Consider the following 21,485-nt stretch of genomic DNA (forward strand, 5'->3'; position numbering starts at 1 on the left):
TGTTTTTTTTTTTTTTGCTGTAATGATCAACCAGGAGCAGAATGCTTCTTACAGTGTGGCAATAAAGGTCTAACTACCCTCAGCTTTTTTACTTGCTTTGAAAACAAACGATTAGCTTACAGGTCAGCTTAAAGGCAGCAGCTGTCCATTTAGCTTTTAGTTTCCGAGTCTGATCAACAGTCTTGGGCAGCAATGTTGATAGTGACAACATATGGCTGCTGTTGCTTGTTGTGTGTGCTCCATTCAGGCTTTATTTATCATGTGTTACTGTGGAAGACATTGTGGGAGAACGTGCACCTGCATTTATCACTACTGCCATGAAACAATGACACACTAAAATGTGAACTATATCCAGCATAATAAATAACGTATTAATAAGATGTTTTGCTTGTGATACCTAATACAATGGTCGTAACAACCTTCTGATGCTTCATGGTATATAAATAAAAACTTTAATATTACATTATTCCTGATAGTTTAACTGTGAAACAATTGACCACCATGTACCTCTTAAATATATCCCAAGATGACAGTGGTTATTTTTGTTATGGCGAAACACCTGATGGCCAATCTTCTCACCTGTGTGACCTTGCATGGCCCCCTGTGACATTGGTGTTACAAGTGAAACTACGTATCTGTGAGTGGTCTGATTAATAATGATGAAGAAACTATTTCGCAGAATAAACAGCAATAGCTACAGAAACACATTTGAAACACATGTTACGGCCTTTTGAGCTAAAGGCATAATGTCATAAACCCCTAGAAAATGACCTCAAATTATATGACATTTCGATTTTAACAGTAAATGACATTAAGAGTCCTATAATTAACCTAAAGTATTACAGTTATCCACCATTAGTTTATAGCAACACGTATTATACGTACTCCTACAGGGGTTTTGCGTTTAAATGCGTAACTCTGTCATCAATGTATTGAAATCATTAAGCTAAGCTAGTCGGCTAACATTTCTTTAGTTGTTTAGCTCGGCAATTTCCCAACAACAAGCGTCGTTTTAAAACAGGTGGACGGCTTAAGTCACAACTTATGATTCAGTGTAATGTCACAGGAGGCAAAGTTATACCAATTGCCAACGTTACTGCACTGACGAAAAGAAGACACTTTGTGAAAACAGAGCCTATGTCGCATCACCGTTGAGAGGAGCAGCAGCAGTCAACTCCGTTTTTATTTCAACTGAAACGATTCACTGGCGCTCAGCGAGCTACCGGATCAGCTCCCGCTGTTTTTACGCCTATTCAATTACCGGTAGCACGTTTATACTTATACGCCTGGCTCCGTTGATCTAGCAGAACGACACGGACACGCTGGGGAATCCAGCGAGCGGAGATAATCCTCCTGTGGCATCGGCAACATCTGTAAGTGACAAGTGGGAAAATGATACCGCGAAAACCCATATGGAACACTTACCTCGTCGGTACAATGAATGTCCAGTGGGCTCCTGGCGGTTTCTCGCTGGGTGTACTGTTGAACAGGTGAAATTAATGTTAAAGTACACGATACCCTGCTCTGACGCCTGCTGCTTTCTCCGCTTCAACCAGTCGCTCGCTGTGACTCGGGGCGGAACTACGCGCTGCGTCGCAGACACCGCGGATGAGCCAATGGAGAGAAGGGGCCGCGCAGCGCGGACAGGAGGTCTCACTCTTCTCCGAAATGATGAAGACCACACTCTGCTCCCAGCGCACGGGCAGGGAAAATGCCAATGCTAAACTGGGCTAACTGTACATTGTATCAACAAAGTATCGTTAGAGGACTCACCGCCACTACTACGTGATTATGGTGGTTTTTAGTTTCCAACGATATGTAGATAGTGTCAGTCTTGAGGGCGGACAGCGCATGTCCGAGAGTAAATGCCCACATTTGATAGGAGGGATGTGAGATAATTGCTTTTTTTTAAGTTATTTTAAATTGAATTTCTGTTTTTCGTTTTCAAGATAACGAGATGAACATGACATTTTAGCCTCTCTGACACCACATGATGCTAGCTCAAATTCTGGAGATTACGCGATTAGAATTCCCATCAAGTTTCTATTTTCAACCTGATTATATAACTGCACAAATCGGCTATGCAATAATATATATTACATCTATGAATGTTTTTTTTTCTTTTTTTACTTTTTAAAACAATCCATTGCAATGGGTAGTCAAAAAAGCTCCAGTTCAGTTTCAAGTTCAATGACTTACTCATTGGCACGTAGATAGAAAAGCATTTAACGCTGATTTCCTCTGATTCTGTAAACTCTCAATCACAGTTAGCCTTGAGACTCCAGGGAGCTGCTGTCTCCTAATTTAAATCTGATTGTGTAAGAGCACGAATCGGAAGAAAACATGTTACATCAAACTCTGAATGATGCAACCTTTGACTTCACTGGCTGCCATCTGGATAAATAAAGCTAGTCTTCTTCAAACAGCCAGCATGTCAGAGACAAAGGGGATATTACAGCAAGTGAGCTTAGCGAAAACAGGGTATGAGGGAAACAAACAAATCACTTCCTGTCTCCAGTGTTGGTCACTGAGAAGCATCAGACACATAAGAACAGTCATTTCTTATGTTGATATTGTTTGTATCACAGTGGCATTGGTGATAATGGGGATATTTATAACCAAGAATAACTTCAGTGGAACATTTTGGAATAAAACTTTTAAATGCAGGCTTCCCATATGGTAGTCTAACATAGAACTCACACGTTGAGACATAGTCACTATACTGTTGAACATGATTTTAAAATGTAAAATATATTCACAAAAACCAACATTTGATTTGAACTTGAAAGCCCCTCCGACTTCAGGTCAACAATTATTGGCAATTACAGCTATAAAAATAAACTGATGCTTGATTTCATCATCTGATCACATGGTAACAGCTGAATAAATATACTGTACTTTAAAAGAATGTAATATAGCTACAATTACCACTTCGTAATTATCATCCATTAAGGGAAATTTAGGTCAGCAACCAACTTGAATAAAATTTTATGGTGTGAACCTAATGGCTCTTCTCAAATCCAAGCTTTCACGGGTGCTTTTAAAAAAGATATATTCAATTAAAAAGGAATTTATATAACACCAATTCACAACAAAGCCATCTCAAGGCACTTTACATAATAAAGTCAAGACTATGCAAATATGTAGAGAAAACACAACAATCCCCCCTTGAGCAAGTCCTAGGCAACAGTGGAAAGGAAAAACTCCCTTTAACGGAAGAAACCTCCAGCAGAACCAGGCTCAAAGTGGGCGGCCATCTGCCTTGACCGTTTGAGGTTAGTGGAAAGTGGAGAGAAAAAGAAAAAGAGCAACAAACAGCAACAAGACATTGGGCAGGTTGGTAGGACCAGTAGCTGCACACTGAAAAGCACACAGCTCCAGGGACACACAGAAAGGGAAACAGAAGACAACTATAGGAGAAGAAAAAGAAACAATGAAAATGTCATACAGAGTTGACTAACAAATGTGGGGTAATAGGAGGAAAGGTGCTCAGTGCATTGGGGGTGGGGGTGTAGTATATGTATTATTGCAACATGGTAATATTTCTTGCTTCCCTTGATCAAAAACAAAGATCTGCCCTTTATTTACTAAGGAGGATGGCTTTTTTCATGCACCACGGAAACACTAAACTCAAACTGGACAAAGTCTAGGTTGATCAAACTAATCAGCTGAATCTAACAGTAGACCTCCAAATCGTAGAATTTTTAATTCAGAGTTCGTTAAACCTGCTTTCTGAAACAGGTCTCAGCGAGAAAACAGCCAAGAACATTTCCATAGTGATTAATAACAATGACATTTTATTTATGTACCAGCAAAATTGTTTGCATTGCTTCAAACATCTTCCCTGCTTCTAAGCAAGATGCTTACAGTACAGTAGCATTTGAAATCTATATTTGGAGAATATTTTTAATAATGAAGAGCATGTTTTTGAATAACATATTTACAAAACAACAAAATACTGTAAATAGACAAAACAGAAAAAATATTGTACAGGTCTAAGTAGTATGTGTCACTGGCAAAGCACAAGATGCTAGGTTAAGAGACAGCCCACAGTATAGTTTTAAGTGAATAACAGGTCAAGTGCTACAGTAACAATAATGTAAAGAGTAAATTTAAGTAAGATACAGTATGTGGTTACTGACAAATGTTAACGGACAAAAATGGTACACTGATGAGGACTGTTAGGAAAGAAGCATTACACGGGGAGTTGAAAAGAAGATGCCTTTGATTCCAGAAATAAAATTACTTCACAGTGTAATAAAACAAACCCTTGAATAGGTCAAATAGAATAGAACAAATTAGAGACTGCTTTTAGAACACAGTTCATTGTATTCAAGTTACTATCTGTCCACACTTTCAACAAGAGCTTTAATAAACTATGGCATGACAAAACTCAACTTTGGGACATTTGTTAATGCACAAATAGTGAAACGTGTTTTAAAAAAAGAAAATCTTGCAAAGAGGCCGTGCAGGGACAGGAACTCAAATGCAGTTTTAATATAAAGTTTCTGTGTGACGGAGACAGGGCAACTTTAAGCAGTAGCTCAGACAAAAGGCATTCAGAAAGTTCTGAATTTCACAGGAACCACAGAAGTGTAATCTGGTCCTAAGTATTATCTCCTGCATTTATGAGGTTATGTTTTGTGTTTAATCCTGATTTATGATGCTAACATTCCATACATGTTCATATTCAGTGGCTGGCTGCAGCATCAATTAACACCACACAGAACCTTTTAAAAAGGAGGAACAGCAGCAGGAAGCAGGGCAGACAGAATGTGCTCAACAATCTGAGCCTTGATATTGTCATCTTTGGGGCCAGTGAGCATTCTCCCTTTACACTGTTTCCACATGCTCTGTGGTGCCTGAAGCTGCTGCTGTTCTCTGGCGCCCTCATGTGGAGCTGTACAAGGCAATCTGCTGCACCTTGTCCAGCTGTGTGAGCAGACGTTTCATGCGGTGCTTGAGCTGAGGCAGACGAGCCAGAGGCTCAGGAGGTTCCAGCTCCCCAGTATAGTCCAGCCAGCTCTCCAGCACTGAGTAAGATGAGAAGTAAAATATTAACCAGGTCATCACATGGTTTAACACGATGTGTTTCTCTTAAGCCTTACTGTGTTCTCAAGCACACTTTCACATGTACAGGTTTAGTGTAAGAATAGTAACCCTTCAGGTTGTAAACATGTTTTACAGCCAACATAAATACAACATAGTGGAAATATGCTGTCTCTCTCTCTCACACACACACACACACACAGACACACACTGCCCAACAACCATCAGAGTTTCTCACCCTGTTGAATAGACAGAGAAATGTAAGCCCCCCACAGCTCTTACCATCCAGCTCTCTTTCAATAAAGTCCATCCTGTGTGACACCTCATCCTGGACTGCATCTATGTGGTCAAGCAGGTTGATCTGCCACTGTTGATGCTGATGGCTGTTATCTGCAGCCCCTCCAGGATCTCTCCCAATCACTTCCCTCATCTCAGGCTGGGTCGTTAAGCCACCCAGGAGACCCTAGAGACAATTGGGGTGAAATGCTTACATTATAACCAGAATTGAACCTCATTATAGGAAAAAGTTTTATGCCAAATCAATGCATATTAAGTTTAAAACAAAGAAAAAAGGATCCTCGTATATAATTTGAGTGAATCAGATATAACGCTGCCATGACCCACTTGTTTTTTAAAATGTCCTGTTGTCGACCCCAGTCAATACTGTAATGTATAAAATCTGTAGCTACAGAGCCAATAACCAGGCAGCTGGTCAGTGTTTCTCAGTGGCTGCATGATGACCGTTTAATTATACTAAATGAGTCTTAATGGGTTTTTCTTTACAGAAAAAAGCATTGAATAAATTTAAATTACATATGGACCAAAAAGAAGTTGATGAAGAGAATTAATTCAAATATTTAGTTTGATGTTGAACTTAGGAACTACTACAACAAATTAAAATTATTTTTATATTCTACTCTCCTTTCGGCTTATCCCGTGAGTTCAGGGTCGCCACAGCGGATCATTGTCCGCATGTTGATTTGGCACAGTTTTTACGCCGGATGCCCTTCCTGGCGCAACCCTCCCCAATTTCTAACGGGCTTGGACCGGCACTGCACAGCTGGGGAGGGGAATGGGCTGTTAGGTTCAGTGTCTTACCCAGGGGAACTGCGACATATAGCCAGGGCCGCGGATTGAACCAGTCACCCTTTGGTCCGTAAGCAACTGCCTTTACCAACTGAGCTATAGCCGCCCCTAAATTATTTTTATATTCAAGCATGGAAATTTATGAAAGCAGCTTAAATGTACATGCATGCTGAGTTTTTGTATTGTATCGTCTGAAGAAGAGCCTCTCAATCAATTGTCAAGCCTGTGATGAATTATACAACCAAACTTTAAAGGTGACAGAATGGTAAATTGTCTGCACTTATATAGCGCTTTGCTTTTCTACCTATTGGCACTTGAAACACTTTACACTGCTTCTTTTTCACCCATTAGCACTCACATTCACACACACACACACACACACACACACTCATACACCGATTGGGGAGCTGCTGTGGAGCTGGCCAACACTCACCGGGAGCAACTAAGTAGGGGTTCAGTGTCTTGCTCAAGGACACTTGGACATGTGACCAGAGGAACCGGGGATCGAACCAACAACTGCGGGATTGGTGGACGACCGCTCTACCTTCCTGCGCCACAGTCGCCCCAAAAAGCAATGAAATGGCATCATTGTCAAATTCTTCAAAAGCAAATGTTGTTAACTTGATTAGGTTGACAACTACTGAAAGTGTAGAAATCGTCTTGCACATCACATCATATTTTTGTCAGTTAATGCAAAAATACAGTATCAAAAGAAAATGTGAAGACAAGAGGGCCAGTAAGTGTTAACTTAAGGGTGTGAAGTTGCAGAACTACTTTGAGTTTTGATTATTATTTTGTAACCGTAATGTTTTGTTTTCCATAATTATGACCGTTTTACTGAAAAAGATGATCAGTTTTCACTACAAAGATAACACAAATACAGCAATGTGAACACTGAATAGCTTTGGTTAGTTTGCTGTACTCACTGGTCAAATGTATACTCGTTTGTGAGCCATGTGTAAATATACTGTATGTCTGTGTCGAGTTGCATATGCTCACAGAGATGTTGCCACATCAGGGCTGACGGCGTTGACATTGTTGCATGCAATGCGCACACAGAAATATCTAGAAATGCATGCAGATTTTTGTTTTTACCTTTTTGTTTGTTTTGCATATTATTTCTTCATCTGTTTTCATCTAAAAGCTTAAACAGGACGGAGGCTGCAAATTGGCCTTTATTTAGTAAATGGCATTATTTTTTTAGTTGCAACAATGTTTAGTTGTATTGTCCCTGAAAAAGAAATAAAAGAAAATCAAAAATATTTTTAGAGGGTCAAAAGTTATTTGGTTGCATTGCCATTACATTTTGTAACTCAAATGAAATTACAATTTTGGAGTAATGCTTCAGATTACAGCCCTGTTGAAAGATTAAATTGCAACCAGGTTAAGCTTCTTTAATAATGTCTTTAAGTTTCAAAATATCCATATAATTGTCCTTCTTAAGGACGCCATCAAATTTATAAATCACACCACTCCCTTCTGCAGCACAACCTCACAAATTGATGCTGCCAACAGCCCTTAGAATCCAAGCCTCCCTCTTCTTCTTCCATAGAGAACATTGATCCTTACGTCCCATCTGACCAAGGAAAGTCCCTCTAAAAGGTAGGATGTTTCCCACGTGATCTAATTTAGTCTTGCTTTTTTATGCTGGTTTTGAAGTAACAGCTTCCTCCTTGGGAAACAGTTTTTCCTGTTGTGGCCAGGAATTACAGCTAAACTTAAACCTAGTGGACCCCCGTAGTGGAAATTAACCAGTTGGAATATTCTTAAGTTATGAAATCAATTTTGAAAAGTTTCCAGGAAATTTAAAGAAACAGTGAATTTATGCAGGTTTAAACATCTGAGCCACTGGAACCCTGATATTTTTAACTGAAAGTGACACTAAACTGCGTCTGATCAACTGTGGCAAAATGAGTTGTGTTCTGAACAAAGTGCATATCCTAAATTACTATTACTAGTAAGTAATAAAAAGTCATGCATGGTAAAGTGAAGTTTCTGGACTGTCTTAATGCTTATTTGTATATGTTATTCAGTTCTTTACATTCATATATCTTCACGTGACTCGACATGGATAATCTTCGGGGAAAATTCTGTAAAAACTAATTGGTTCAGTATTTTGCTAAAGACTGAAATTCCTGCCTATAAATGTGCATATTTAAAATTCATGGCATGATTGATTTATCAATTAAAAAAATGTTTTATTTTTGAGAAACATGGTTTCAGTAATGTTTCAAAGTAGATTTCATGGAAGGGAAAAGTATTTCTGCAATGGTACAAGTCATCTGCTCAATTCACTACTTTATAGTAATCATCGGGCTGCCTGTAAAATTAAATCTCACCTTGTTACTGGTGCCTGTTAATTTGGGTTTGTCTGTCTCCAACAGGCTCCCATAGCGCTGCTCCCGCTCCAGAAGTTCCTCAGTGCTTCTCATGCTGTCCTCCAGCTCTGACCCCTGTCGGGTCTCGACAACCAGCCTCTGCTCCACTGCCGGGTAATAGGCCCGTGGTTTTTGGTAGCAGTGTTCACTGGTAATATATGAGTCTTGGAAGGATGGGAAGGGGGAGGGGGAGCAGGATGAAGTGGAAGTGGCAGCTGTAGTAGCCCTACTCAGCTTCTCTAGAGCATTGGACATTAAAATCTCTCCACGGCTCATGTCCTCATCAGGAGTCACAGGAGACGAAGCTGCATCACTGCCACGACACGAGTCGGAGCCAATCCGTGACCTCTCCAAATGCTTCCAGGGCTGCCGCCACAGCTGCAGGTCAGGATGAACATTGCCGCTGAAGAGCCAAAGGAAAGATTGTACCATTGTGTGGTATTAAAAATACTGCTACAATAGAGGAATATTAGTCATTTAGTAGTCATTTTATCCAATATGACTTACAAGTAAGTAGCAGACACAAGGGGCAACTATGGGTTCAATATCTTGCCCAGGGACATTTTTCTGTACTCACTGTAAAACATTCAGCTTGAGCTGCAATCCGTTGAGGATCTCCACTACGTGGTGCACATCTCCCAGCAGCTGGTGGGTAGTGGTTATCTTCTTGGCATTTTGGTGAGAGTAGTTTTCTTCCAGGAAGGACAGACCATACATGTGACCGTTGATCAACCATTCACGATCATACCAGTAGCGCAGACTCTGCCTCTGACCTGTGGGTGATAAAAGGCTGACAGAGTGAGCATTTGAAAATTTTATTTTACAATTGTGCAACATTATTTGGTTGCACCAGTGAGTGTGACTTTGAGTCTGTTGGTTGGTTCTAAACTAAGAGCATTTATTTGTATTTTAAAAGACAAGCCAGGCAGACTAATGGACTAATAGATTTTAGGGTGCAGCCTCATTTTTTTCTCTCAGTGTTTGCTTGTGGATGGGGCCCAGTTCCTCCACACACAACTGACACACAGAACTGACGGCAAAGCACAAAAGTCGTGAAGGAGGACAGGAGTTGACTACAATTATGCTCATTACCTTAATTATGCATGCAATAAAACCCTGTGAGTATGAGACAAGCATAAATGTGCAGAAAAGCGCAAATCCTCTGCAGTCTCCCATCCATTTATGTTAACCACACTCTGAAATACATATAAAAGTGAGGTAGTGCCTACTGCCATGTTATTTATTCCTTGAAAAACTTCACCAAGTGCTTATTGTCAGGAGAAAAACAATTTTACACTTGTGAGAGATACATCAATCAGCCTTGATCATAGCAATTATGACCACCTGCCTAATATTCTGTGGGATGCGCTTTCCCCACCAAAACAGCCCTGACAGCACCAAGCTGTCAGTAGCAGATTCTTTCCTGCAAGTTGTGAGGTGGGGCTTCCACGACCATACTTGTGTTCCCAGCACATCCCACAGATGCTTGGTTGGACTGAGATCTGGGGAATTTGGAGACCAAGTCAACACTTTGAACTTGTCGTTATGATCCAGTGAGCATTATCCTGCTGTAAGAAACCGCTGCAATCAGTAAATACCACTTGCATTAGAGATACCAGTATCGGCCATTGGGTCCAATCCTGCCTTAGTGTACTTAAAACTGTTTGGACACTGCATTTGATAACACGTTAACCTCCACAAGTAGGTGGTGGTGGAAAAAATGTCTGTAGTTTATAGTTGTTTTAAGATAACTGATGAGAACAAAAGTAAAGCTGAATGCAAGCCCAGCTGTGCTCAAGTCTTAAGATTCAGGTACTCAAAGTCATACTCATGACTCATGACAAATTTGTGCTTTGTTTAACAAACTGCACAGTTTGGATGACTTTTAGTAAATCCTGACTGCTGCAGACCTAGATGATGAACTGATCAGAGCTGCTGCTTTGGAGATGCTCTGACCTAGTTGTCTCTCCATCACAATTTGACATTCAAAGATGTTCAAATCCTTACACTTGCCCATGATTTCTGCTTCAAACACATTCAACTCTGGGACAAAATGGTGACTTGCCGCCAAATATAACCTACCCACTTACAGGTGCCATTGCAACATGATAATCACTGTTATTTACCTGTCAGTGAATCTATGTATTATGGAGTTGGTGTTGTGACTTTGAATGAATTCACCCTTGCCATTCAACCTATAAGGCAGACCTAGATATAGATAGAACTAACTAAATCTAACACAACAAATGCTTTAAACATACAATAAAGTTGTGCCAGCAGATACAAATGATGCTCTAAAAAATAAATAAAAAATTAGAATTTTAGTCTTTAGCCTTTATACTATTATACTATTTATACATTATAATGGTACCTGAATTGGAAGACCAAATAAATGTGATATCAAACACATGCAACTTAAAGCATAAATTCTTAAAAACCTAGATTATAATATTATTATTCAAATAACTTGAATGTTTATACTTGTATAAAGTCCAAACTTACCCCTTTTTTTCTTTTAACAGAAAAATCCATTTTGAACATTTTTTTTATTTGTCCCCAAAGTTCTTATTATGTGCCTAAATATTTTAATGTGTTCAATTATCAAAAGTAAGTATTAAGTCCCTTAATAAAATGATATTCACAGCACTAAAAAAAATTGTAAAGGTTTGGATTGGTAAAAGTATAATGCTGTTAGGTGATCAAGATCTCTCTTTAAGAACTGGGCGAGGTCTGCTTGCTACTATAGTGAGTTTGGGTGCAACATTTAAAGTCTTAAAGAAATTACAGATTGCATTCCTTACGATGTTTCCACATGCAATTACAGTGTGTGTGCTCAGACACTAGTCTGCACAGCAAAATTTACAAACACGAGGTGGCTTTAGCTTAATGTTCTATTTATACCACATACTCTTCAAACTGTCCTACAACTGTCAGTTATACAGCCCAGGTGTTTCACTTGGTCTGATTATGGTGGAGCTTATTGCTCCACCTTGGCAGTGTTTGCGTATGCTAGTCAAGTTCTCCCCTCAATAAATCGAGTAATGCAGCTATTGCTGTATTCACATTTGACACACACACACACACACAAACACACACTTAGAAGCCTAAATCATTTAGAACTATATTCTTATTAATGCCAAAATACAATCACCAGCAGAGCTCAGGTCAGCAGAGAATAATTGAATAGAAGCTAAAAATATAGGTGTTAAAACATTTTTTTTGTCAAAAAGGCAATCTGCAGCACACATTATGTAGTTGCTGTACAATGCTGGGTTCTTCAAATAAATATGTCTCAGGGTTTAATTGAAGCATAAAAAAACATTGCTTCTATTCTTATTTGTTCTTATCACATAAATGAAAAACATAAAAGTGCAAATGGTTGAGCCTAAAACCCATAAATCAGTCCACATTTTGTATCTCGAAGTCTATATTTTTATGTTTTATTCTAAAACATGCCATTTAATGCATGCTATTTATGCTTTTATCTGTCTTAAGGAGGTCATTCCTAAGAAGTAGCTAAAGGAAACTACAGAGATTTTTTTTGCTGAACATGGAAACTCATCTGCTCACTGATCTTGATGTGTTCGTAACTCAAAATCACCAGCTATATATATATATATATATATATAAATAAATAAAAAAGGGGTTTTGCAGGAGTGGTAAGTTTTGTAAAATTGTAAAATTACAAATAAAAGGTATAGTGGTAGTGACATCGAAGTTAAGCAACCGTGGTGTAAGGTTAGTTACAGTCAACAGCAATAGCAACAGCTTCTTACTACTGGTGATTCAAGCTTCCACAATTATAAAAATATTCATCCATGAGGACTATTCCAAAAAAATAAAAATAAAAAGTATAGATATCGCAAACTTCTGTTTGTTATAGAGCTTGTGTTCTGCAATAACCCAAAAGCCAATGGAAAACTCCAATTGGCTTTTTGTCAATAGAATCAGGGAGTTTCTAACTTCTGGGTTGGCCTACAAAATGGGCTGGACTGTGTTTGCCCACTGAGACCCAGTTTGCTGCAATTGTAGCAAAAGCTATTCTCTTAATAGGAATCAGTTTACCTAAAAGCTTGGTAGGAAAATCTGAGTAGTGAGCATTAAATTCATTGTAGTTTCAAAAAGTACTTTCCATTATAATGATAATCAGTTGATTGTGGGTACAAAGTGTAATTTGGCTTTTTGTCCACTAGATGGCAGATAATATTAAAAAGGAAGCACAACGACCTCCACCTTACCTGGTGGGTCTCTGCAGATGTAGCAGGTGTATCTGTCTGGAACATTTTCTTCCAGCAGCCCCATGCAAGTGCCATGCTGCCAGCACAAACAATCTTCACACTGTTGAAAGGGCAATGTGACACTAATGAAGTGTTTTACATTAGTGCAATTTACAGATAAATAAAGCTTCCATGCCCTAAGATTAAAGAAGCTACAGGCAGTGACAAACAACAACCAACTCACCTGGATCATGAAGTCATTCTCTTCCTCCACTTCACAGATACATCGTACTATCTCTTGGTCACTGGTGTCCACGGCACCAGAATCCACACTTAGGGGAGGTGTTGTGACATCCAAATCCACCCCAAAGTCATCATCACTCCACCCACAGCTGTCAGTAGACCAGTCACTGATACTATCATCATCTACAGTAGTAGGGAGAAATAAACCACTGACTTTTTTTTAAAGATGTGACAACAGGATTTTCCTTTTTCTTGGTTGATTAAAATTCAATAAAAGTTTAGCTCATTTAATATTCATTAATTCTACAAAATGTGTTGCAATGTGAGTTTTAATGAATATTTGTTTGAATACAAGATGAAGCAAGCTGTAGCAAATAACAGTTAGGATTCAAGCAACCATGTGTTAAAAATGTGACCTTATGTATGACAGCAGCTAGATTTATCAGAATAAAACAGCATGGTGGATTGAATCCAAAAGAAAAGAGAAAGATGGAGGAGAGAGTAAGCCACGTACAGTTCCAGGCAAGCCAATACACGCACACCCACCCACACAGCACCAGAGATACCCACCATCCACATGTATCTGCTCTGAGATGCTGTATCCAGGCCTGCTGGTGTAGGCCTCAGGCTTGTGATTATGTGAGAGGGGGGGTTTGAGTGGCAAATTCAATTTGGACTGAAGACCCAATACTGAGATGTCAATATTCTCCTCACTACCTGTGTAGTCTGTTAATACAGGGAGAGGGGGGAAGCAGATGTAGAACAAGAATGTCAACTTTGAAAACACTAAACAAAAGCCATCCAGGAGGCGACAAAATGTGGCACAACAATAATAGACTCAACAGTCAGGGACAATTATTAAGATAAAATCTAAGAGGCCAGTTTTTTTAGACCTCAGAACTGTATGCAACTGATAAGAGTTAGGAAGTCTATGCCTACATCTGTTTGCACTCTAAAACACAGCAGTGTGAATATCCTCTAGGATTAAAAAAAGAAGTTGAATCATATTTGTGTTTGAATGAGTCAAGCTGTGCCACCAAAATAATAATGATAATAATAGATAAATTAGCAGCAGTACTGTCAAATAAATGAACAAAAGTTTTGACTAGAAGAAAAAGAATTAGTTGGCGCTTATGAAGTGGCATGATGGAATGACAGAGGCTAGCGACAGATGTAACACTTTTCCCACACACAGAGGTTCAACCACCACACCAAAAGGAGTGAACAGAGTACTTTATGCTTTGCAGGCTAGCTGTTTCCATGTCTCAGTGATGGCACATGCAGAGCAGCAGATACACGAAGAGGCCCAATTGCAGGGAGCAATTCTTACCAGACTTGGCCTTCTTCTTCTTCTTCTTCTTCTTTAATTTGATGCGGAGGAAGTCCTTCAGTTTAGGTTTTTCTTTCAGTCTGTCTTTTACTGATCCTGGGGACCATTAGGTGGCAAGAGTTAAACCCAACACTAAAACTAAAACAGGTTAGCAAGCTATAGGTAAAACTACAGTAAGAAGGGGAACCATGTGACACAAAACAAAACCTTCTTGCTGCATACTGTAGTACTGACCAATGTCAAAGCCACTCTTGTCTGAGTCCTTGTCCTGCTGCTGGCATCCATTCCTGTCCAGCTGGTTCTCCTTGCTCTTCTCCCTCAGCAATGGCCTCTGCTGATGGCCCTGGGTGTTGACTGCAGGTGGGGCTGATGTGCGTCTTCCTGCTGTCTTCATTTCACCACGGGGAACAGCAGCAGCTCCAACAGTGTCTAAGAAACAAATCAAAGAGAAATACAAAAATAAGCCCCAAGGTTTGATATTTAAAACTACTGGAAGTGTACTTTATGACATGTATGTAATTTGAGATTTAAAGTAATGGTAGTGGACCCAGTTTCCTCTGTCACTTTAATGTAGGAAGAAGTGAGACTGAACAGGAACTCACGCAGAGAGGCAGAGATGGTGCGCCGTCTCTTCGGGCCATCCAAACTAGTGGTAGTAGTCTGTTTCTCAGAGGCCCTGGTCTGGACATTCCTGGTGGGGCTACGGTCTTCCTCCAGAGGCTGCTCTTCACCATGGTAATATTTCATATGGTAGTGCAGTAGCTTGGCCTTACGGAATGACTTTGTGCAGCCGGGAGCGCTGCACTTAAAGGGGTTGTGGTCGAGGTTGATGGACAGGACGGGTGGAGGTTGGTTTTTTATGACTCTATATACTAAGAAAAGGGAACAATATATGTGAATTAAGTGTGTAAAGACAATTCAAGTTTTGACTGTATTTGTTTTATTAATTCTGGTATATACTCACATGGTTCTCTACTGAATCTGTTGGGGTTGTGGAAACCCTGTTTCCGTACAGCTGTTCAAATACAAATAATAATAATTTAAAAAAAAGAAATTTAACTGCTGAAAATATGTCCAAATGCACTTCTTAAAAACTGTCCCATAGACAGTCCTAAAGACATTTCTTCTAATTTACTTCATTAACTCTTACGTTTCACAGGCTGGGGAGGTGGAACGTCGGCTGTAGGCTGAGAGCTTTCCGACTGGACACTTGGCTTCTGCTTCACGTCTCCGGATTCTGTGGTTGTCATAGTGACAGACAACTGCTCCTTCTGCACTGACGTGTGAGTGGCTAGCTCTGAGTATGGCTTGGGTGACTCTGCATATGGCTTTGTTCCACTCAGTTCTGCTTCCATCTCTTCCTTCTTCACCTCTCCATTTACATGACAGCTGTCATTTTGTTCATAGTCATCCTCCAACTTGATTCCATTTGTGAGTCCTGTCACCTTTTCTGCATCCCTGGGCTTGTTCTGGTCTGCTTGCTCTGATTTCTCCTCTTGCTGTTTGACACTAGATGCAGCCTCTACGTCACCATTTATTTTCTTATTATCATTTACTATTCCCTCTTCCCGCTCCTCATCCTCACTGTTGCTTTCTTCCTCCTGGTCAGAACTGCTGCGTCTGGCTCGCTTGTTCTTGGGAGCCCCGTTCTCCTGAGACCTCCTGTCTCTACGGTTCTGGCCCCTTCTAACCATGTTCCTTTCACTGGACCGAGATTTTCCTCCACCAATACCACCTCTCTATTTGTCAGCACCAAGACAAAGTTTAAGAAACAAGCAGAAAAACATGTTAATTAGATTAGAAACAGTGAGAGACATAGATATTGAATCTGTAATTATTAAATTTCACATACCTCTTTAATAAAAGGCTTTACGTGTATCCCCTTCACTGTCTGGATGATGCCATCATAGAACTTCACAGTGTAGGATGCTAAGAGGATAAAGTAGAACAAACATTTACCAGCCAGTCAGGTAGCCAATGGCAGACTAGTTTCAAAATGGCTGCACTTCAAATTTTCTCTTGGTTCTTACTGAGAAATATTTCCCTATTTGGATTTTTAATTGCATGTCAAAGAAAAGCAACTTTATTGCTTTATTGCTGTGCCTGTGAAAGAGAAAGCCATTTTTCTATAAATGAATCTTTTCCAATACAATAATTTTCTTATTGAAAGTGATAGTTTAACATTTTATCTCATCCTCCATATTGCACAATCATGTAGAACAAAAAAGGCCACAATTTAAATAATTAGAAGAAAATATGATAGAAAATATGCTCAACCTATATTAATCAATAAATCAAAACTACTTTCACATTCAATGTCACGGACCACAGGGTCAGTGGTACGCTGAACCCCAAGCTGCTCACGGTGGAGCAGGTGAGCACCTTGCATGGCAGCCACTGCCATCGTGTGTGTGTGTGTGTGTGTGAATGGGTGAATGGTAATCAATCAAAATTACTTTGGATAAAAGCGCTATATAAGTGACCATTTACCATTATACAGTTCTACTCGAAACTTGTTTAACATAGGAATTTCTTAGTACCCACCATCTTTATTGACAGAAATGACCTTAGCAGGGTAGAAACGGCAGTCAGACCAGCTGGCCAGGACCTTGTCATTCACCTGAAAGCCCTGGAGGGAAGGACAGAGTAATTCAATGTAGGACATACCACTGCATTTTGTTAAAATGTCAAGGTAGGTAAAACTGTTAGATTCTAACAAAACCAATGATTGTTGATCTTCGCCAAAATTACACAGTATTAAAATTTGCCCATAATGGTCATGCAAAAAAGCCAGAGTATTTCAGCTTTTTTTTTAAAGACAATAAATAAATAAATAAATAAACACTATGCAGAAAGACAGAATCAGAATCAGATAAATAACCCAACTGGGGGCAGAACTTCTAAATTATTTATACAGCAAAGCTCAAAGGAAGCAAGAACATTATTCTTAGCTTACAGGTACAGGGCCGTCGTCCTGAAGCCCCTGTCTCCTCAGCTGGACCCTTTCCACGGGTCTCAAATAGGGACTTGTCCAGTCAAACCACTCGTCGTAACGGTGGCTCCACTGACGGTAATGAATTAGTACTTTCTCATCTTCATAGTCAATCTTCTCTATGTTGGCAGCATACCTACAAGACAAAAGAAATTCAACTATGAATAATTAGAAAAGAAAAAGAGGATAAGAACATCACAATTATCTTTTTTATGTAACATATAACATAGGCAACAAGCTAGAAGAAATAAAGAAACAGTTTAAATTACAACATCTAGTAAAAACGAGTTACGCCGGCATTTTGGGTATGGACCTTTTACTAGGAACTGTATAGCAAGACTGATGAAAGTAATTAGTGAAGGAAGGTTATTACGTTTAATGAGGAAAAGTAGGCAGTAGTTAATATGTAAACCAATTTCTACTTCAAAAAGGCTGTTGAACTTAAGGACAATGTCTTGTGATTTAATGAAAAAAAAGAAAATAGCAGGTTTTGACAACGAGTTTCATTTTAATACAACATATTTATATTGTATACAATACAATTACTTATAACATGAATCAAGGGTCCCAGATAAATCTTTATGTTTATTATTAATCCAGTCTGTAAGGATGGTTAGGTGGAAAAGACTGAACACATGTACTCGATCTTTTTTTAAACCTTTGAAACACATAGAATTTTTAACCAGAGACCAGAAAGGAGAGAATGAGAATTTAGGTGAACAGTTACATGGATGGAGAGAAATGAGTGAGGCCATGACTCACCAGTTTTTGAGGCTGTCTCTAGCCTCAAGCTGAGCTCCCACCTCAAATGTTATCCCTCTTCTGTTAGGGGGCGTCTTACTCATACTGCCCACATCAAGACTCTTTTCCTGTACACACACATGCACACACACATATGCACGCACACACACACACACAAACACAAATTAGCCCATTTAGCCTTGATACACTACCAAGAAAACAGTGTATGTAGCAAAGAACACAATACACTTGACTACTAAGGATGTTACAACCTTGTAGTCAGCCTTGTATCTGTCAGTTGATCACTAACAACTACCTTTTCATAGGACTATGGCACATCAAAGGTTTGTACCTGAGTAGAAATGTTAGAGGGGAAGTTAAATGTGTTATTGTGTCACAGCAGAACAATAGTACAGTCCACTAGGGAAAGATAATACAAGTGTAAACATACAGAAGGTATATATTACACATGCTGTAACATGGTATAACACGATATACAGCGAGGGAATATAGACACTTTTAGGTGAGTCATGCCCCGCAAATGGAAGTGAAATGTGTAACTAATAACAGATGCTGAGTGGTCACTACTTAGGAAAGCAGTGGTGTCTAAACAGTTTGGCCCATTGGAGTCTTAATCAAAAGAAGCAATATGTACTATCACCAATGCACAAAAAGAGAAGGTACAAGACGTTTTTCACACCTTTTTACCCTGCACGGCCACCAGTAGTTTGGAAGTAATGTACACCAAGCTAACACTCGACGTTAAAGCATATTCTTCTAATGACTTCTTATATTAGAGTTTGCCATTGCGGCTAAGTAGAATACAGGCCCATAGCCTACTGCTGGCATTCAGCCCCTGTCCAATAATAACGGGCTTGGTGGAGGATGATAATACTTGCGTTTTTCATACAAATATATATATACCCTCCCAATATGGGTGCTTCTATTGTGAGATAAGCACAAGACAGAATGAGATACAGCAGCCCTTAATTTATTAAAAAAAAAAAATAACGATTTACATTATGTTTGGCAATGCCTTAGTTTGGTTACGGGGTAAGTCGGCTCACCCTAGCGGAGACTCTAGAGAAACATACAACCCGGATAGATTAACAGTACACGGCCCACGTGTTTTCTGCTCAGTCGATTGCCCATATAGACACAATAGAAGACAAAGACCTTGATGATTGTCCTATTGACATGCAGACACGCAGACATCAAGTACCACATCGTATTCGAACAATACACCATTCAGTAGAACGTTAGATTTATAATGAAATGGGGACATTTTTCGCATGCACAAAGAGTCAGACACACGACAGCGACACAGACTGGGCGAGAGTTGATGATGCTACAATCAAGACTCAGGATAGCGATGATGATCAGTGCAAAACAGTGAGGTTACATATTTTACAATGGTTAATTTAATCGTATGTCGATATATTGTAATTAACGGGGTAAACACAGACTGGTAATTTCCCCAGCACGCAGCTACACGAAATTCGCACATCAACTGTTTTATAACCGCATGTGCACCACGAGCAGATTGGTTTAGATTTTCTCGAACAAGCTATTGTTGGTCACCTCCGCGGCACTGACACTTTATTGTCCGGGGGGTTTTATAACCAGTGGGTGTCGCCTCACAGAAAACATCTACAACACAGCCAGTTCTGCAAATGTGATTGGTCGATAGACTATCGTATGGGTGGGACGCTCGAGCCTCATTGGCCGTACAGCTGTCACTCACAGAGCTCTTCAGGCCTCGCGCTAGGCCTACTTTTTCATACTTTTCCTGCTGTGAAGAAGCGGCGTGGAACTGCAAAGCATTAAACTTCCCAACCGACACTCTACGGAACCATTCAGAAGCACAAAAACATATACGACCACTAAGAAAAAGAGCGGCAATTAAACAAATATAACAAGGAATTTTACAAACACAACATTAAATTACCTACGTAATCACGTTTGTTTTGAAGTCGAAATGCCGACATGCGGCATCACACCGTCTAACGTTAAGCTGTTGATGCAGCCACCACACGGGCCGCATTCACGATGTTACTGGGGATTTAAAAATCTGAAATCAGTAGGGGGGATGCGATTTATTCTTCCTACCTGTTCTCCAGTCACTATTTGTCCGGTCGGGTGTAAAATGTGCTATATAATCCCTAAGAAACACGGCCACCACCGCCTCCGCCTGTCTGGTCCAGATCACGCAGTTGTATTTCTCCCCGTTGTGCGTTCAGCAGTGGCGCGGACAGTGTGGAGCTACAATGCGCATGCGTGCAAAACAACCCCCGGTCCCCCACTAAAGTGTTCCGAGAAGAGGTGGTATCTTACAAATGCCAGTGATTTTCTTCTAAAGATCGTCTTCAAGCATTTTAATACAGTACCAATGCAGATAAAACTAAGTAATTATGTATTTCTTTGTGTAAATTTGTCTAAATTAACAATTCAAAGTGAAATATATAAGATTGTGGCATGTTAATATGACTTCAACATGAACACTTCAATCATAAAATACAAGTCAATTTAACTTGGTAACGTTATTTAAAAAATAAATTTAGTTGTAATAATTTAGATGGGTTGAGTAAACCTATTGTTTGGGAGTATATTGCCACCTATTGTTCATTCAAATGATCTACTCTAGGAAAGTACAAGTACTGCTAAACTGTACTTAGGTATATTACTTGAGTATATGTACTTATATGGATAAATGTGATAAGTAACTATCTATTTATCTATCTACAGAAGTGGTAGAAGTACACAAACTCATTACTCAACTATAAGTTTGCCTAAGGATTTGCCTAACTAAAAGCATCACTTCAAGTTCTTTCAAGTAGAAGTAAAAACTACAAGCTCTAAACTTTACAAAAGTACAAAAATATAAGTACTCTGCTCAGGAAACAATGGATTTTAGACAGTCCTGAAATAGATGTTGCTGATGAATGTACAAGTGCATTCCAGATTTACTTGACAAAATCCACAAGGTGAAAACTATGGCAAACAATAGTTACCGAGCTACTTGAAATTAAGCAGTCTAAAAACTGTGTTTAATCCATTGGGACATATCATACCTTATTATAATAACCTATTCATTTTGTTTTTGTAATAATAATCTTCTTCTGCAGAAAGTAACTAGTAACTAGAACAGCAAGGCCAATTCATTTGTGTTTGCTCTACACAAAATATGAATATGAGGTTAAAGTTATAAATATCAGCCTTGATGTCCTAGTATTTACATCTAAACAAACATAGAACATAACACTTCTGTTTTGCCCTGTGACTGGATGTGGAACAGCCTGCACCTTGTAAACCTTTTTAACAGGGCATAGATGGACACAAAGGAAAAACAAGCACACTTCTGTACAAACACAGAATTGCAAAGGCTAACTGCTTCTGATAACAATAGGTTCAATTGATCAAAAAAAAATATATTTAAATATGTTTTAAAT

At 39.3% G+C, this 21,485-nt stretch overlaps 2 protein-coding genes across 11 annotated transcripts in view; both read right to left on the reverse strand.

Moving 5' to 3' along the window:
* ndrg3a (ndrg family member 3a) overlaps window positions 1-1,588 on the reverse strand; it is a 29,918-nt gene extending 28,330 nt beyond the window's left edge. For both annotated transcript variants that reach the window (XM_067504960.1, XM_067504959.1), the window contains exon 1: window positions 1,426-1,588. The gene's annotated coding sequence lies outside the window, so the exon portion shown is untranslated. The remainder of the gene's footprint in view (window positions 1-1,425) is intronic.
* Window positions 1,589-3,774: 2,186 nt separating this feature from the next.
* phf20a (PHD finger protein 20, a) lies at window positions 3,775-20,297 on the reverse strand. Of its 9 annotated transcripts, none has more exons than XM_067504952.1 (18): window positions 20,146-20,284; window positions 18,353-18,388; window positions 18,058-18,164; window positions 17,260-17,431; window positions 16,848-16,932; window positions 16,156-16,232; window positions 15,454-16,042; window positions 15,268-15,318; window positions 14,906-15,175; window positions 14,538-14,732; window positions 14,304-14,399; window positions 13,544-13,699; window positions 12,975-13,156; window positions 12,752-12,851; window positions 9,091-9,286; window positions 8,475-8,916; window positions 5,332-5,512; window positions 3,775-5,033 (listed from the first exon to the last, which is right to left on the reverse strand). In XM_067504952.1, exons 3-18 carry the CDS (start codon window positions 18,138-18,140, stop codon window positions 4,891-4,893), a joined length of 3,018 nt encoding a protein of 1,005 aa, XP_067361053.1. In that variant the 5' UTR covers window positions 18,141-18,164; window positions 18,353-18,388; window positions 20,146-20,284; the 3' UTR covers window positions 3,775-4,890. The 9 variants fall into 9 exon arrangements, with proteins under 9 accessions (XP_067361053.1, XP_067361051.1, XP_067361054.1 ...); XM_067504950.1 differs by having other exon boundaries at window positions 18,309-18,388; XM_067504953.1 differs by lacking the exon at window positions 20,146-20,284 and adding an exon at window positions 19,989-20,070.
* Window positions 20,298-21,485: the final 1,188 nt, after the last annotated feature.

Source organism: Channa argus, chromosome 5 (assembly GCF_033026475.1).
Source record: "Channa argus isolate prfri chromosome 5, Channa argus male v1.0, whole genome shotgun sequence".
Classification (NCBI taxonomy): Eukaryota; Metazoa; Chordata; class Actinopteri; order Anabantiformes; family Channidae; genus Channa; species Channa argus.